General features: G+C 43.4%; 1 protein-coding gene across 1 annotated transcript in view; it reads right to left on the bottom strand.

The window, feature by feature from the left end:
• Positions 1-209: 209 nt before the first annotated feature.
• The window catches only part of LOC115080277 (vomeronasal type-2 receptor 26-like), a 41987-nt gene continuing 23121 nt past the window's right edge, over positions 210-19075 (bottom strand). The window contains exons 4-6 of the mRNA XM_029584429.1: positions 11427-11654; positions 3624-3750; positions 210-1835 (exon numbers count right to left, since the gene is read on the bottom strand). Of these exons, the coding sequence (XP_029440289.1) occupies positions 922-1835; positions 3624-3750; positions 11427-11654 (1269 nt within the window). The 3' untranslated portion in view covers positions 210-921. The remainder of the gene's footprint in view (positions 1836-3623; positions 3751-11426; positions 11655-19075) is intronic.

The following is a 19075-nucleotide window of genomic DNA, read 5'->3' as shown; positions in this document are numbered from 1 at the left end:
AAGGCAATTGGCTCCCCAACTGGCTCCATTGCTGTTGGTCAGGTTGATACAGCCATGACTTTAACCCACTTCCTAAGAAAATCAAAACTATGAGGTAATACGTCTTTTATTGTGAATTTTTTAAACTAGTTTAAGCCACCTCATGTTAACATTGTACTGGTCGATTTTAAAAGCCCTTCAGGCACCAAAACCGGGACACGTCGGTTGCATTTTACAAGCTCTGTGAGGAAGTGCGTATCTCCCAGTATGCACACAAAATATTTTTTCACAAAAAGGGGTGGGTGGGCATGGTCTGAGCAGGGCATGGGTGGGTCACATCCATTCCATGAAGTCTGTGCGAAAGTCTTTACGTGCACAAGCACGTGCCGAGTTCCCCTACCGCGCAACTTTACTTCTGCTATGGATGGCATGTAAGTAGTGAAATAAAAAGAAATAGGGTAGTCAGCGAGGTTTTAAGGATCGGGGCTAATAGGGTAAAAGGGAGGCGAGTTAGCTAGAGGAGTTAGGAAGTCCTCTCCTTTACTGGGGCAAACTGGGAATGGACTGGGAAAAGAGGTAATTGCGTCAGCGCGCATGCCTAGTAAAATCCTCCCCACTTACATGAGCGAAGTGGCATTTGTGGGCCCGTGTGCATCAATATGAAATCATGTGCTCATGTATGCGCGAATGGCCAATTTTAAAACATATATGCGTGTAGGTTTTAAAATCACTGGGTCCATGTGTGCGAGCTGGCAAACGCGTGCACCTGTGCGCGGGTCTTAAAGTTTACCTCTAATTGTTTTATCTGCTTTACTATATTTTTACACATATATGTATGTTAATATATTTGCATTGTATGAGAAATCAAATATACCTGCAGTAGAACACATATTCCATAGGATTTCTTGTTTTTAGTTTATGAAAATATTGCTACTATCATTTCTAGGCCTTTAAGTCATTGTATTTTTTTGTCAGATACTTCTTGTTGTTCCTATCAGGCCTCATCAGAATAATGTAGCACTTGGGAATAAAGATACAACCCAGAAGGCCAATGCTAGAAGCTTGGATAGCAAATATCTCCACCGCTACCATGTGCTTGCCCCTGGTGCTCAGGTAGGTTGGGATGAAGGACACCCAAACACTGCAGAACACCAGCATGCTGAAGGTGATGTACTTGGCCTCATTGAAGCTGTCAGGCAGATTTCTTGCTAGGAAAGCCACAATAAAGCTGACACCAGCCAGAAGTCCCAGATAACCCAGAACACAGTAAAATGCAGTTATTGACCCTTCATTACATTCAATTAGTATTACTCCAGTTTCTGATTGCATGTTAAGATATGGGAAAGGAGGAGCAGTGCACATCCACACAAGACACAAAAAGGCTTGAGGAACTGAACAGGAAAGGACAATAGAGTTTGAGACCCTGGAACCCATCCATTCCCGGAGCTTGCTTCCTGGCTTGGTGGCTTGGAAGGCTATGACCACAGTGATGGTTTTTGCCAGGATGGAGGAGAGAGAGATGGAGAAAGTGATCCCAAAGACAGTCTGTCGGAGGATGCAGGTTATGTCCTCAGGACGGCCGATGAATATCAAGGAACAGAGGAAGCAGAGCATGAGGGAAACAAGGAGAATGTAGCTGAGTTCCCGGTTGTTGGCTTTCACTATGGGAGTGTCTCTGTAATTAATAAAGATTCCCAGAATGACAGCAGTGTGGAGAGAGAAGAAAATGCTGCTGACTGTCAAAGCTATCCCCAAAGGCTCTTCATAGGACAGGAAGGTTATCACTTTTGGGATGCAGGTGTCTCTCTTCTGATTGGGCCATTGATCTTCTGGGCACTTCCAACAGGTCTCCATGTCTGAGAGGAAAGAATAATGTATCAGTATCTCACAATTTGAAACCAAGATTTCCTATATTTATGGATATTTTTCCCTTTAGCATTGCCTGCACTAGGAATGTGCAGTGCTTTAGTACTTTAATGATTAATTTTTGGATACAATATTTTCATATTGATTAATCATGGTTGAAAGGCAGGTCCCTCTCAGAGGATTTTTTTTTAAATTAATTTCAATAAATTAAAGTTGCCTGCTTATCTCAGCCATTTGCTCACATATATTTTTGATCTGTTCAGTTTATAAAGGTAAGCAACACACACATACATCTGGTTCTGGGCAGGAGAGAGCATTGAGAGGAGAGGATCACCTTGCTGGTGGCTGAAAGGAATCAGTAAGTTTTGCTTGGGAATTTTTTTTTTTTAAAGTATTGGGGAGAAGTAAACTATTGTGATATATTATTTAGTGTGTTTGTGTATTTGTGCTTTTAAAAGTCAGTAAGGCTGTGAATAAACAGAAGTTAGAGTGTTTGTATTTCCCAACCCTCCCTCCCCCCAGCTCATCCTTTAATTTATAGGCAGGTGCCATTTTCACAGTAAAAAAGAAAAAAATCAGCCTTTTAACTTCTCTTCACGAATTCCCCACACCTTATTGAAAGTTTGATCATTCCCCTGTAGGCCACTACCAGACATAGAGTGAATTCACTAATACATTTAAAGGATGCTAATAAGACACATTCCTACTCCCATAGCAGCCTAAATCTTAACTAGGAACTGAACAAATTTGAGATGAAGGCAGCAGTCCAGCAGCAAGAGGGGGATCTCCCAGTCTTTTGCATCGAGTGTCATATGTATGATTTTGTACCCACCGGTGAGAAATTGTACATGTGCATCCGATGCAAAGAGCTCCTGACTCTCAGAGAAAGAGTCCGATCTCTGGAGGCTAGAGTGGCAGACCTGGAGGAGCTGAGGCAGACAGAGAGGTATATAGATGAGACCTTCAGGGACAGAGTAGCCAAGTCCAAACTTCAGACTGGCAGCCCTGGTGCTGCCTTGGAGGAAGAAGGTCTCATGATTGGAGAGCATCAACCAGGTGCAGCAGGAAAGGATCCTGTAGCAAGGACCTGCTCACCAGGTGATGCATTGTCCTTTTGCACCAAGGATGTCTCTCCCAGGGCTACTGCCCAGGAGGGAAGGGTTAGGTCGGCTGACATAGTTGGTGATTTGATTATTAGGAATGTAGATAGCTGGGTGGCTGGTGGGCGTGAGGATCGCCTGGTAACATGCCTACCTGGTGCGAAGGTGGCGGACCTCACGCGTCACCTAGATGGGATTTTAGACAGTGCTGGGGAGGAGCCGGCTGTCGTGGTACATGTGGGCACCAATGACATAGGAAAATGTGGGAGGGAGGTTCTGGAAGCCAAATTTAGGCTCTTAGGTAGAAAGCTGAAATCCAGAACCTCCAGCGTGGCATTCTCTGAAATGCTCCCTGTTCCACGTGCAGGTCACCAGAGGCAGGCAGAGCTCCGGAGTCTCAATGCGTGGATGAGACGATGGTGCAAGGAAGAGGGATTCAGTTTTGTTAGGAACTGGGGAACCTTTTGGGGAAGGGGGAGTCTCTTCCGAAGGGATGGGCTCCACCTTAACCAGGGTGGAACCAGACTGCTGGCACTAACCTTTAAAAAGGAGATAGAGCAGCTTTTAAACTAGAACAAGGGGGAAAGCCGACAGTCATACCTTTCATTTCATAGAACAGAGGCCAAAATGAATAACCTTTAGCCATGTGCATCCAGCATGTCACATGATATCACCCACCAGTTTTGTTAGAGACCTCTCCCTCTGGACAGGGAATGCAGTCATAGCAGCAGGCAGGCTTTTCTTTCTTGGTGGATTTCCTATAGCCAGGAGGGCAGCTCAAGCTGCATTTGGACTGTGGAGGTGTCTGAGGATTGAGAATAACAAAAACAATGTAACTTTGTTGAACCCTGGATAATTATCGAACTACAGAGTTCCTTTAATTTGCATATCACAAATTGGCCAATTAGGGGTTATTCTTAAGACTGACCACACAAATGCCACGCCTACAATACTTTTTACCTATAGACTTTGTACTTTTTTTCAAAGTAAACGTATGCTCTTTGGAATTCTTCCGGCAAAATTACCAGCTCAGGTTTGCACCCACTGATCTCTGTGGGAATGTTTTCCAATAAAATCTGTGAATATACTTTTGAAAATGAAAACATATTCACAAAGTGCCTTTCCCTTATGGGAATAGAAGAAGTTCGTATAGTGGGCTAGCTCTGTACATACTTTTACCTGCACAATGAGCCCATTTCTATTGGTAATTTTATCTGCAGAAATATCTTTTTTAAATGACCCGGGCTTGGGGGTCATTTTACAAAAGTATCTAGCTACCTGACTGGCTGAAAGGTTTCTATTATGCCGCCGCTAATGATAGCTTCCTACTTTTACAGTTAAAGTAGGTTTACCTGGGTGCATGTTTATGCTATGGGGGAAATAAACAGCTAATAGAATTTTTCATTTCTAACCTGGTTGAGTGGCCGTCTGAAATCTGCCCATTCTTTTGTGCAGGTAAAAGTATGCCCAGGGATCAACAGCACACGGGATTCTCTTTCTTCTTGTAACCACAAGGCTGCATCACAGTGGGCAAATTGAGCCAGCTGCCATGGACAGACTAGGCACTGCCAGCCTCTATACATTTTGGCTGTAGCTTACATTATACACATTAGCAGTCAATACTCCCCAAGCTTTGATCCATGTGTGGCCTTCATTGTGCGCGGGGAAAACTGTGCATCCCTTTTGTTCTGTATGACTTCTGTTCGGCATGGAAGATCACGTTACTTCCGCCTGAAGCACTGTTTGGCGCAGGGAGCACATGGATGCCCTCACTAAGCTCCCACTCAGCATGTTACAGCTGCTAGTGCTAGCTGTGGTGATGCTTTAATTATACTGACTTCTACTTCCCCACTTACCTTGTCCTGATAAGCCCTGCCCTAGAAGTCTTTTGCAGGGAAAGTAGAGCAGAAGGAGAGTTGGGGGGGGGGGGGGGGGCAATCCGATAATTCTTCAGGAGAAGAGGGTCACAGCCCAGGTTCCTGTCTCCCCATAAGGAGGGGGAATCTCCTGCTAGGGTGGCCATACCAGGACCCCACAGGGTCTGGGAGCAGTACCTGGGGGGCTTGATCAAAAGTCCAGAACAACAGGACACGTTTTAGCAAAGATTCTGATCCACCTTCTGCTGGAGATAGAGAAAAACCAATGTCTGCCCTAAGCCACACCTCTTTATAGTGAGCATGACATCACTGAAGAAGTCAGAGAGGTGTAGCCTCTGTCTCCACCAATTATGGAGTGGGGAGTTCCCTAAAGTAAAGACTGGTCTGGCAGAAGGATAAGGAATGGGATGTGGGTGGGCAAAAGAGTGAGTGAAGGGATCACAGCAGCTGTGGTTTGTGTGGGGGAAAGAGGGAAAGAGTGAGCCAGGGATCAAAGGTGTTATGGAGTGTGAGTGAGGGGATAGGAGGGACTATGAGATGTACATGTAATGATCAGAGTGGGGGCAGTCAGTGAGTGAAGTGATCAGAGGGGCTTGGAGAAAAGGTGAAGGAGGGGAGGAGATAGGCTTGAATGGTGGGGGGGAGGGGGGAGGGAGCGAGAAGAAAGTGAGTGAGGGAATCATGTGGCATTGATCCTTTCCTTCAAATCCCAAGGAGGCAAAGAGCAGGCTTTGCGTTTGAATTCCAGGTCAAACACCCCTGTCCAAGAAGACTTGAGGACATCAGACACAGTGCACAAAAGCCTGCTGCCACTATCCCAGAGCCAGCTGATTCTGGTCTGAATGCTCCTCATTCCACCTGCAGGATCCCAGAGGTAGGCAGAGCTCCAAAGTCCATGGTGCAGGGAAGAGGGTTTTAGGTTTGTTAGGAACTGGGAATCATTTTGGGGAAAGGGGGCCTTTTCAGTAAGGACTGGCTCCATCTTAACCAGAGCGGAGCCAGGCTGCTGGTACTAAGCTTTGAAATGGAGCTAGCACAGCTTTTAAACTAGATGATGGGGAACAGCCGACTGTTGCTCAGAAGCACATAGTTCAGAATGTTTTATCTTTGAAGGATACTAACAGAACAGGGGAGTTAGGGCCTCCCAGTAAAGAGGTTGCAGTAAATGCTAAAGTGAACAAGGTGCCTTTAAGTAAAGAGCAGGACGAGCAGAAAGACTCCAGATTACCCCTGTCAACTAATAAGCAAGTTGTTAATATTTATTTATTAAGATTTTTATATTCCACTTTTCACATTTTAGTCAGTTCTTCAAAGTATATTACACTCAAGTACTGTAGGTATTTCCCTATCCCCAGAGGGCTTAGAATCTCAGTTTTGTACCTGAGGCAATGGAGGGTAAAGTGACTTGCCCAAGTTCACAAGGAGTGACAGTGGGACTTAAACAGTGGTCTCCTGGTTTGCAGCCCACTGTTCTGACCACTAGGCTACTCCTCCAAAAACATAGTTTGAAATATCTGTATATAAATGCTAGATGGGAGATTTAGAGTGTATAGCACTGAATGAAGAGGCAGATATAATTAGCATCACTGAGACCTAGTGGAAGGAGGATAATCAATGTGACATTGTGATGCTAGAGTACAAATTATATTGCAATGATAGGATGGATGAAATTGGTGGAGGGGTGGCACTATATGTTAAAGAGGGCTTTGAGTCAAACAGGATAAAAGTTTTACAGGAATCAAAATGAAATGCTGAATCTTTCTGGATATAAATTCCAGGTAAAAAGGGGAATGAAATAGTAGTGGGGGTGTATTACCATCCACCTGGCCAGAATGAACAGACAATGAAATGCTAAAAGAAATTAGGGAAGCTAAGAAAATCAGCAGCACAGTAATAATGAGTGATTTCAATTACCCCGGTATTGACTGTGTGAATGTCACATTGGGACATCCTAGAGAGGTAAAGTTCCAAGATTAAATAAATGACTGCTTCATGGAGCAACTGGTACAAGAACCAAGAGGGGAAACTATTTTAGACCAAGCCCTTAGTGGAACACATGATTTGGTGCGAGAGGTAACAGTGTTGGAGCCATTTGGCAATAGTGATCACTTCATGATCAAATTTGATTTAATAACTGGAGGGAGCTTACTAAAGAAATCTATAGCAACAACAATAGTTGAGAAAAAACTGAAAGGTGCAACTGCAAAGGTTAAGAGTTTAGATCAGGCATGGGTGTTGTTTAAAAATACCATCTTGGAAGCCCAGACCAGATGTATTCCACGCATTAAAAAAGGTGAAAGGAAGGCTAAATGACTACTGGCATCATTAAAAGGTGAGGTGAGAGAGACTATAATAGCTACAAGAACATCTTTCAAAAAATGAAAAAGGGATCTGAATGAAGAAAACAGGAAACAGCATAAGCACTGGCAAGTTAGATACAAAACATTGATAAGGAACAATTGCACAAACTCGTATATTGTCAGCCTTCGATTCCATCTGTTATGAAATATTACTTGAGAGATTAAGTTTATTTGGCATTGGCAGTTCAGTTGTACAGTGGTTTTCTTCCTTTTTACATGGTCGAATGCAACAGTTCTACTTGGTATGAAAAATTCCTCAGGTATCCCACAGGGATAATCCTTATCTGTGGTGCTATTTAACATATCTTTTCAGCCAGTAGTTTCTCTTATGTCTTCACTTGGATTACACTATAAATTCTATGTAGATGATGTACAATTTTATATACTGAGTTAGAATGTGGGTGTGTTGCTTTTGGAGGTGTTTGTAGTGATTTTTAGTGTGATCGATATCTGGTTAACTGAGAGCAGGTTAATCCTTCTTAAGAAAACCACCATATTGTGGTTGGAAAGGAAACCTGGTAATGATCTTACTGTGAATGTTGATAATCTATCTGTTATCCCCTGTTTAGAAGCAAGGAATTTCGGAGTGATTCTGGATTCTGAATTCTCCTTCCAAGCCCAAGTAAAAAAGTGGTTCACTTAGCATTTTTTAAATTAAGCATGGTTGATCCTTTATGAGACCTCAATCTCTTACAAGAATTTAGCATGATAGTACCACCTCAATTATTGCAATTTTTTATACATTGGGAAGCAAAAATACCTTTTGTATGTGTTACAATTTGTTCAGAAGGTGCCGGCCAGGTTGATCTTTAAACTACCATGGGAGATTTTGAGTACTTGCCAGATACTTGTAACCTGGATTGGCCACTGTTGGAAACAGGATCCTGGACTGGATGGACCTTCATTCTGACCCAGTATGGCATGTTCTTATGTTCTTAAATATTGATTTTTTTGCCTTCTCCCCCTCCAAAAAAAAATAACACTAAATTTCATGTTTTTTGCTATCATTTTTTTCAACCCATGAAATGAAATGGGTCCCCACCATTGGGAGGTGGAGCAGAATGGGAAGCGGAGGCCGACTGGATCTTCGTCAATACCAGCCTTTGTTCCCTGCAGGTTGAGCCCTTGGGTACTGGGACCAGCTGTTCTTAGGCGGGCCCCTGCGTGGTTGATCCTGTGAAAGATGCTCAAGGCAGGGAGCCAGGAAGCAATGGAGACACAGGGTCCAAAGAAGCTGAGTACAAGGCAGGGCCTGGATCCAGAAGCCTGGACAGGCTGAAGTAGGCTAGAGGTCAGGAACACATTAAGTCTGGGCTTGTAAATAGGCAAGAGCCTAAGGAAAGCCAAGTCCAAGTAGTCAGCTGGAGGAAAAGTCAGGTTCAAGCTGGAGTCAGGGCAGGCAGCTGGAGACAAGGTCAGGTGCAAGCTGAAGTCAGGGCAGGTGGCTGGAGACAAGGTCAGGTGCAAGCTGAAGTCAGGGCAGGTGGCTGGAGACAAGGTCAGGTACAAGCTGAAGTCAGGGCAGGCGGCTGGAGACAAGGTCAGGAGCAAGCAAGGGTCAGAGCCAGAGAATCCGTCCAAGGCGTGGTCAGGAACAAGCGAGGGTCAAAGCCAGGAGTCTGTCCAAAGCGTAATCAGGAATAAGTGAGGGTCAGGAACATGAAACTGGAACGGAAGCACAGGAATTGGAACAGGAACGCAGGACTGGAACAGATCAGGAACAGGAACAGGAATGAGTAGCAACTAAGCACATGACTGGAAGCATGGAGACCTGTTGCCAAGGCAAAGACCGGATGGTGAAGCCTGCTTTAAGTAGCAAGGCCTGGAGACGTCATCATCCGGGGCCACGGGAAGGTTTCCCGCTGTACTCCTTTAAAGTCGGGGAAGGCGCACACCCCTAAGGTAGACAGACTGGAACCATGTGGTGGCGGCGTCTCCCCTTGACGCATGTGGGGAGACCCGAGTGGGACCGGAGGAGGCTGCGGAGCTGCTGGAGGAATCCGGGAGTATGGCAGGAGTGCGAGCATGAGGGCAACTGCCCGCCGCTGCCAAAGAGGAAGGGCCAGGTCCGGGACCTGGGCGTCGGGGGTGAGTAGGGCCCGTCGTGGGCCTGCCCTGGCCGGGGTACGCAATAGTTGTGTTCCATATTAGGTGCCGGGGTACGCAGTGTTGGGTTCCATATTAGGTGCTACAAACCAAGAAAGAGATCTAGGCGTCATAGTGGATAACACATTGAAATCGTTGGCTCAGTGTGCTGCAGCAGTCAAAAAAGCAAACAGAACGTTGGGAATTATTAGAAAGGGAATGGTGAATAAAACGGAAAATGTCATAATGCCTCTATATCGCTCCATGGTGAGACCGCACCTTGAATACTGTGTACAATTCTGGTCGCCGCATCTCAAAAAAGATATAATTGCGATGGAGAAGGTACAGAGAAGGGCTACCAAAATGATAAGGGGATGGAACAGCTCCCCTATGAGGAAAGACTAAAGAGGTTAGGACTTTTCAGCTTGGAGAAGAGACGGCTGAGGGGGGATATGATAGAGATGTTTAAAATCATGAGAGGTCTAGAACGGGTAGATGTGAATTGGTTATTTACTCTCTCAGATAATAGAAAGACTAGGGGGCACTTCATGAAGTTAGCATGGGGCACATTTAAAACTAATCGGAGAAAGTTCTTTTTTACTCAACGCACAATTAAACTCTGGAATTTGTTGCCAGAGGATGTGGTTAGTGCAGTTAGTATAGCTGTGTTTAAAAAAGGATTGGATAAGTTCTTGGAGAAGTCCATTACCTGCTATTAAGTTCACTTAGAAAATAGCCACTGACATTAGCAATGGTAACATGGAATAGACTTAGTTTTTGGGTACTTGCCAGGTTCTTGTGGCCTGGATTGGCCACTGTTGGAAACAGGATGCTGGGCTTGAATGACCTTTGGTCTGACCCAGTATGGCATTTTCTTATGTTCTTATGTAATAGTAATGTAGCAGCTATCATACAACTGTACATCCTCAAAAACCTACACTGGCTCCCCATCTCCTCCCGTATCCTGCTCAAAACTCTCACCATCATACATAAAGCTATCTACAAACATAACTCCCTATGGCTTAATGAACCATTCCGACCTGCTCAATCCGCCCACCCCACCAGAACGAACCTCAAATGCACCCTACAAGTCCCCTCACTCAAGAAAGCCCAACTCTCAGCAACAAGGACCCGTGCCCTCTCCATTGCGGGCCCCACCCTTTGGAATTCTCTTCCTCCCAACCTCCGTCTGGAGCAATGCCCATTTAAATTCCGAAAATTGCTAAAAACCTGGCTTTTTCACCAGGCCTTTCCGGATTAACTCTTTTGACACCACCGTCCTGCCCCCCCCCCCCCCCATCTCTAGCCTACTTAATCTAATAAACTTGTAACCCTGTTAAACCCTATGTAATCAGTGCAAAACAACCCTGTAGACCATGTAATCTTTTCAGTTCCATTTGTAAATTTGTAAATGGATAGAAATCGATAATTGAGCAGACTGGATGATCCAACTGGTAACAAGATTAACAAGTATGGGAATAGTATATTCCCATACTTGTTAATCTTGTTACCTCTATCCTGTTTCTCTCCTTCATTTAGTTTGTCAGGTTCGCTGTTATGGAACCTTCTTTCGGTTGTCCTCTCTCCCATCCCTGTTAATTGCACTTTCCACCTTTTGTTATTATGTAAACCGATATGATGTGTACTTTATTGTCGGTATAGAAAAGCTGTTAAATAAATAAAAATAAAATAAAACTGAATGCTTACTGAAAATTCCCCCTTTGATTCTTGCCCTCTTTCCCAATATTATTGGAGAGGCCTTATTCCTATTTGTAAATGAAAGGTAAAATGTCCTTTGAGAATTAGGTGGCAATGGAATAACTCAACTACTTTGGGGTGATAACTCAGGTGATTAGCACCTGAATTATCTTTCACATGAATGACCTGCTTCAGCCACCAGAGATGACCTCTCTGCTCGCCTCTCTATTCTCTCCATTAATCTCCCTAATTAAAAATAGGGTGCAGACAACATAATAGCAGAAAAAGACCAGTTGGATCATCCAGTCTGCTCAATTATCGATTTCTATCCACATTGTTAGGTTCTATAATTCTATTATATTCACATGGCAGCAAATCACTGAGCAGTAATTCTTCTCACCATTATATAGTCTGTATAGTTCAGTCCCTTCTACCATTCTGTACTGTAACTTAGTTCTGACCTGGGTGAACAAACTGTCCCAAACGATCGCCTTCTCATCGATGGTAAAATCCTGCCCTGAGGGAGCATAAGGGTTAAAGCTTCCAACAATTTCATTATTCTGTATCCCATTGGGTAGATAGACCTGATTTATAATCTCGTAGCCAATGGCAAGTTCTCCATTCTCATCAAAAAAGATGTCTTCCCCCAGAATGTTCTTAAAGTAGATGTTCCTCAGATAATGATGGAGCTAAGGAAGAAGGGGAAGATCTTCAGTAGTGCCTCTAACTGGAAAGTTGCACAATTAATTTCAAACATTTGGAAAAGCAAACCCATTTTCCCTTTTCACCATGTTTCAAAGTGTCTTCACTTGGAAAGTTGTAAAAGAGAAAAGTACCCAGAGATGAGAGCCTGCTTTTTCTGTGGGTACATTTCCTAATAAAACAATGCAGCTACTTTTGAATATATAAACATATGCATATTATCTCAATCACAAACCTAGCTCCACCTTCCCCAGCACGCCTCCACAAAATACACATAGAAACACTAGAAGCACTGGAACTAGGTTGTGGTAGGAGCTGAAGATTTATCTTTTCTAGATAGCTGTCAATTTGGAGTAGGAGGCTTGAAAATGGAAGAGCAATGGTACTGGCATTTTTTTCTGAGGAACCAGGGAAGGAATGGTGAAAGAGGCATGGTAGATTAGTGAATTCCACAACACATGTTTTAAATGTGCATTCAGCAGAGATGAGGCAGAGAATGGAGGGTATTTGGACCAACTGGGTCATTTCTTAAATGGTGCGGGTGGGAATTAAATCACAAGCCTGTTCTTTGCTTATTTTGCCTCCTTAACAATACCACTTATCTGGATATCTTTTGATGATATCCAGTTAAGTGACAAGCTGTCCGGCTAACTTAGCCAGATACAACTGAAAATCAGCTAAGTTAGATGGATAACTTAGGCCCATCCCAGGACACCCTCAGATAATGACTTATCAAGCTAAAAATCTGGCTACCTGAATTTGATCATGAGAACACCTCATCATCTACCACATGGAAAACTTACTTCAATTCACCTTTCCAGATATCACGTTTTCATAAGCAAGTGAAAGCATTTTTATTCAATGAAGCTTTTATGACTAATTAATTTGCTGTGTTTTATGTATGCCTGCATATCTGTTTTGAAATTATAATGATTTATGTATTTATTGTTCACTGCTTAGATCAATATTACTTGTAATTTACAGTTTATAAAAACTGTAAATAAATAAAATATCCTGGCTCCCCAATCCTCCTAATAGATCCATGATGTTACCACATCTTCAGATAGTCCAAGATGACCAATTACAAATCCCTTCTTATCTCTATCTATAGAAGTATATACCCCACTTTCATGTTTGTATCTCTGCTACTGTAAACTGAGACACAAATGTAATGAGTATTTATTAAATATCTGACTGAATGTCGGTATAGAAAAGCTCTAAATAAACAAATACATAAATAAATAATCTGACTTGAGTATCTTGGAATATCAAATGTTTATTAATGAATAAATAAATTAATATTTTTAGAAAATGAATGCACATTCCTGGCCAGCTAACCATTTCATTATGCTGTTCCTAGGCTCCTCTGTGCCCTCTCACCTTCCCCAAAAATTCTTGGGGCTGGAAACCATCCTGCCCCCCAATTATATCATTCATAGGAGATTAGATGGTCGGGAGGGATGCCCAGTCACTTCCTGCCCAATTATCATCTATATGGTCAGCAATGGGAAATCCACAACAAAAACGGAGTAATATACTGCACCAGCAGATCAATGTATCATAACAAAAAAGATACAGGATCAAGTGTGTCCTTGTGTTTTCATAATAAATTTAATACTTTAAATGAAAAACAGCAACTCCACTGTATTTTCAAGAACACGGATCCCGTGTTTCGTCCGTAGGCTGCATCGGGAGGGACGGAGAAGCAAAGCTTTACACTCTAAAATCAACAGAGAAACATTTATCATAACCAAGGACAAAAATTGGAGATAAATGCATTTAAAATACACAGTTTACATACCTTATTCTGTATGTCAGGTGTACAGGGAGAGCAAGCCAAGCAAACACACATTGATATTTAAAGCCCCTGTAAATGCACGAAACCCAAGAAACCAATCAAAAGTGAGCATTCTCATGATGAGAGTGTTATGGTTTTAAGGTATTTGGGTGGATTCTTGGGTGCTACAGTGATGGCCACTCCCACGGGGAGGAGCCTCATGAGGAACTGCAGTACCAGGCTAGACTCAGAATGTACAAACACACAGGCCAATACGGTAAAGCGCGGCCGCGGTTACCCCGTTTCTAACCCGCTCGGTACGCACAATTTGGACGCGTATGTCTAACCCGCGATTCAGTATCCGGTTTTACGCGCCCTTACCGCTTCTTGAGATCGACGCGTATCCCTTTCCTCCTGCGGCATGTATATGATATGTTAATGATCGGATTATCTATTCCCTCCCATACAGTAACATGCGCCGAGATTATCGCCTTTTTAACCAGCTATTTTGCCGCGTCTTTAACCTGCAAATTTACAGCCTACCCTGACCCTGGCGTTAGTGTGGTGAACTTAGCCGCCCAGTCCCAAACCAACCCAATCCACAGAAAAAAATGCTTCTCGCAGAAGGGGGAAAAATTATTACAAAAAATAAAGCAAGGCGCAGGGCGAAAATCATTTTATTTTATTTATTTTATTTTATTTAAAAACTTTTCTATACCGTCGCTAAGCTATGTACCATTGCAACGGTTTACAAATAGGCACAAATAATGTATATATAGGTGGGTATCGTACATTCTAACAAGTGCCAACTAAAAACGGTAACAATATCGTTAATAAAGATAAATTTTTGGATAGTGATGGATTAGTTCTGGGAAGGTTTATTGAGGTACTTTATTTCGGTCTATTTCTCTACTGTACCATGTATTTATAATATTGTGGTGCCATTTATTCTGGCTGCGTTTTTCTGTATTTTTCATTCTCTCTTTCTCTCTCTACCCCACTGTTTCTTTTGGAAAGGCTTGCTTAAAGAGCCATGTCTTTAAGGTTTTTTTTAAAGGATTTGATGTCACTCTGTAATCTTAGTTCAGTGGGCATCGTGTTCCATAGAAAGGGCCCAGCCAGCCAGTGATAAAGCCCTTTCTCTTACTTGGGTTAGTTTTGCTGATTTTACTGTAGGGATTGTTAGTAGTGCCTTATTAGCCGAACGAAGGTTCCTTTGTGGGACATGGACTCTTAGAGCTGTATTTAGCCAGTCAGCTTCTTTATCATATATTAGTTTGTGTATTGTGCATAAGGCTTTGTACTTGATCCTGTATTCAATTGGTAACCAATGTAGTTCTGCTAAAGTTTCAGTTATATGGTCCCTTCTTTTTTTTCCTGTTAAAATTCTGGCTGCAGTATTTTGCAGTATTTGCAGTGGTCTGATTGATGAGCTGGGGAGTCCCAGTAAGAGTGCATTGCAATAATCAGTACTGGCGAAAACAAGTGTTTGTAGGATTGTTCTGAAGTGGGCAGGTGTGAGTAATGGTTTCAGTCTTTTAAGGATCATGAGTTTTGCGTAACCTTCCCTTACTTTTAAGGATATATGTTGTTTTAAATTGATTTCTGGATCCATTATTACTCCCAGGTTTCTTACTTTTTCGGCCAGTTCTATTTTCTGGTTATTTCCTAGCATTATTGGTGTTTTGACGATTTCAGATTGTTTTCGTTCAAGGTGTAGGAATTCTGTTTTATCAATGTTAATAACCAGCTCCATTTGGGTTAGAAGTTGTTTTATTATGCCAAGGTACATGTTTGCTAATCCTAGTGTTTTATCAATGGAGTCCTCTATTGGTAGAATTAGCTGAATGTCGTCAGCGTAAATGTAATGAATTATCCCTAGTCCTGCCAATAGATGACAAAGGGGTAGAGATGTGAATCGTGTCCTCGATCGTCTTAACGATCGATTTCGGCTGGGAGGGGGAGGGAATCGTATCGTCGCCGTTTGGGTGTTTAGAGTATCATGAAAATCGTTAAAATCGTGAACCGGCACACTAAAACCCCCTAAAACCCACCCCCGACCCTTTAAATTAAATCCCCCACCCTCCCGAACCCTCCCCAAATGCCTTAAATTACCTGGGGGTCCAGCGGCACACTAAAACACCCTAAAACCCACCCCCGGCACACTAAAACCCCCTAAAACCCAATTGATCAGTAATTCTGTTATTGGAAAGTCGGTGTAGAAAAGCTATAAATAAATAAATAAATAAATAAAACCCACCCTGACCCTTTAAATTAAATCCCCCACCCTCCCGAACCCCCCCCCAAATGCCTTAAATTACCTGGGGGTCCGTAGCGGCGGTCCGTAGCTTAAATTACCTCCGTAGCCTTAAATTACCTCCGTAGCCTTAAATTACCTGGGGGTCCGTAGCGGCGGTCCGTAGCTAAATCGGGGGAAGGGGGAGAGCAGGAAAACCGGCACACTAAATCGTGTAGTCTTCAGCCGGCGCCATTTTGCAAAATGGCCGCCGCAAAATGGCGGCGGCCATAGACCAACACGATTCGACGCAGGAGGTCGTTCCGGACCCCCGCTGGACTTTTGGCAAGTCTTGTGGGGGTCAGGAGGCCCCCCCAAGCTGGCCAAAAGTTCCTGGGGGTCCAGCGAGGGTCCGGGAGCGATCTCCTGCCGCGAATCGTTGTCCGTACGGAAAATGGCGCCGACAGGAGATCGACTGCAGGAGGTCGTTTAGCGGGGGTCCGGAACCCTTGCTGAACGACCTCCTGCAGTCGATCTCCGGAACCCTCGCTGAACGACCTCCTGCAGTCGATCTCCTGCCGGCGCCATTTTCCGTACGGAAAACGATTCACGGCAGGAGATCGCTCACGGACCCACGCTGGACCCCCAGGAACTTTTGGCCAGCTTAGGGGGGCCTCCTGACCCCCACAAGACTTGCCAAAAGTCCAGCGGGGGTCCGGAACGACCTCCTGTGTCGAATCGTGTTGGTCTATGGCCGCCGCCATTTTGCGGCGGCCATTTTGCAAAATGGCGCCGGCTGAAGACTACACGATTTAGTGTGCCGGTTTTCCTGCTCTCCCCCTTCCCCCGATTTAGCTACGGACCGCCGCTATGGACCCCCAGGTAATTTAAGGCTATGGAGGTAATTTAAGCTACGGGCCGCCGCTACAGACCCCCAGGTAATTTAAGGCATTTGGGGGGGGGTTCGGGAGGGTGGGGGATTTAATTTAAAGGGTCGGGGTGGGTTTTAGGGGGTTTTAGTGTGCCGTGTTTTAGTGTGCCGCTGGACCCCCAGGTAATTTAAGGCATTTGGGGGGGGGGGTTCGGGAGGGTGGGGGATTTAATTTAAAGGGTCGGGGGTGGGTTTTAGGGTGTTTTAGTGTGCCGGTTTTCCTGCCCTCCCCCTTCCCCCGATTTACGATTTTTTGACGATAAATCGGGGGAATTGGTATTGTATCGTGGCCCTAACGATTTTTGACGATTTAAAATATATCGGACGATATTTTAAATCGTCAAAAAACGATTCACATCCCTACAAAGGGGTAGCATATATATATTGAAGAGGGTGGCAGACAGAGCTGAACCCTGAGGTACTCCAGTTTTGAGTTTAAGTTTTTTTGAAAGCGTGTTTTTTATCATAACTTGGAAGAACCTATTGCTGAGGTAAGATTTAAACCAGTTAATCGTTTTGTCACATAATCCTATTTCTTCTATTTATTTATTTATTTATTTAGCATTTTTATATACCGACTTTCCAATAACAGAATTACTGATCAATTCGGTTTACATTTTAACAGAACAATAACATTGACAAGTAAATGTCTTACAAAGAACAGGTCGATATAACTTGGATAAGTAAATATGGGGTTAACCAGTAAAGATACATTGCCTAATATAGGTATAAGTAAAAGATACAGTGCCTAATGTAGGTTAAATAAACAGTTGCTAATTATAAGGGGAGGCCTAAGTTAAATAAACAGTTGCTAATTATAAGACTAGGTTATGTCTTCGACTGCCATAGATTAAGTGAGTTCTATAGATGATCTAAATAGCTCTCAGGTGGGTAATCATTGGCCGAGATGTTCCACAGGAAGCTGTTATGGGAAAGCTTGGTTGAACAACCAAGTCTTGAGTCTTTTTTTAAATGTAGATGAGCATTGCACTGCTCTGAGTTCTGGTGGGAGAGAGTTCCAGATTTTGGGGCCCGCTGTAGAGAAGGCTCTTTTGCTTAATGCTGACTTCATCGGTAGTGTATGTAGGTTGTTTTTATAGGCTTGTCTTACTGGTCTGGAGGAGGTGTGGAATCGGAGAGGGATTTTGAGCTCGAGTGGTGCCAAGTTGTGTAGAGCCTTGTGGGTTAATGAGAGCACTTTGAATAGTATTCTGAATTTCACGGGTAGCCAGTGTAGGGTTTTCAAAATAGGTGATATGTGGTCTCTTTTATTGGACTTGGTTAAGATCCTTGCTGCTGCGTTTTGCAGCATCTGTAGGGGTTTTATGGCGTTAGCGGGGAGGCCTAGTAGAAGCGAGTTGCAATAATCTATTTTCGTGAGAATGATAGCTTGCAGCACTAAACGGAAATCTTGGAAATGGAGGAGAGGTCTCAACCTTTTCAAAACTTGTAATTTGAAGAATCCATCCTTTACGATATTATTTATGAGAGATCTGTAATTCATTTGATTATCAAGGATAACCCCTAGATTTCTGACTTGTGTGGACATTGTTAATTGAGAAGACAAGATGGTACTGGGATGTGTGTGGGTTCCGTCTTGGGAGATGAGTAGGTATTCTGTTTTGCTTTGATTTAGAATCAGATTGAGGCTCGTGAGCAAGTTGTTGATGGCTAGTTGGCAAGAGTTCCAGAAGTCCAGGGTTTTTTGGAGAGATTCAGTGATAGGAATCATTATCTGCACATCGTCTGCGTATAAGTAGTGTATGAGATTTAGATTAATGAGGAGCTGGCAGAGTGGTAGAAGGTATATATTGAATAAGGTTGGAGAAAGTGACGAGCCTTGAGGGACTCCTAAGGTGCAGGTGACTGGTTGCGAAACTTCCTTGTTGACCTTGACCTTGTACTGTCTGTTCTGTAAGAATGATTTGCACCATTTGAGGGCCTCATCTCTGATGCCTATGTCTGACAGACGATCTATTAATGTGTTATGATTGACCGTGTCAAATGCCGCCGAGAGATCAAGTAGGATGAGAAGACAAGGGTGTCGGTTTTCCAGGTTTAGTAATATGGAGTCCGTTAGTGAGATAAGTAGAGTTTCCGTGCTTCGTGATTGGCGGAAACCGAACTGAGCTGGAGACAAAATGTTGTTATCGTTTAGGTATTCAGTTAGTTGTTTGTTTACAACACGTTCCATGATTTTTGCGATGAAAGGTAGATTTGCAATTGGGCGAAAATTGGATGGGTTTTCTGGAGAAAGACTAGATTTTTTTAGTAGTGGTTTTACGATTGCCATTTTTAGTGGATCAGGTACTAGCCCTTGGGAGAAGGAGCAGTTGATGATTTGTGCAATGGGTTTGGAGATGGTTTTAGCGCAGGCGATGAGTAGATTGGTGGGTATGGAGTCCTGAGGGTGTGAAGAAGGTTTGAGCTTTTTTAAGATATTTTCAATCTCTAAGGATGAGGT

This window comes from Rhinatrema bivittatum, chromosome 19 (genome assembly GCF_901001135.1).
Source record: "Rhinatrema bivittatum chromosome 19, aRhiBiv1.1, whole genome shotgun sequence".
Lineage (NCBI taxonomy): Eukaryota > Metazoa > Chordata > Amphibia > Gymnophiona > Rhinatrematidae > Rhinatrema > Rhinatrema bivittatum.
This window is presented reverse-complemented; position numbering and strand designations above follow the sequence as displayed.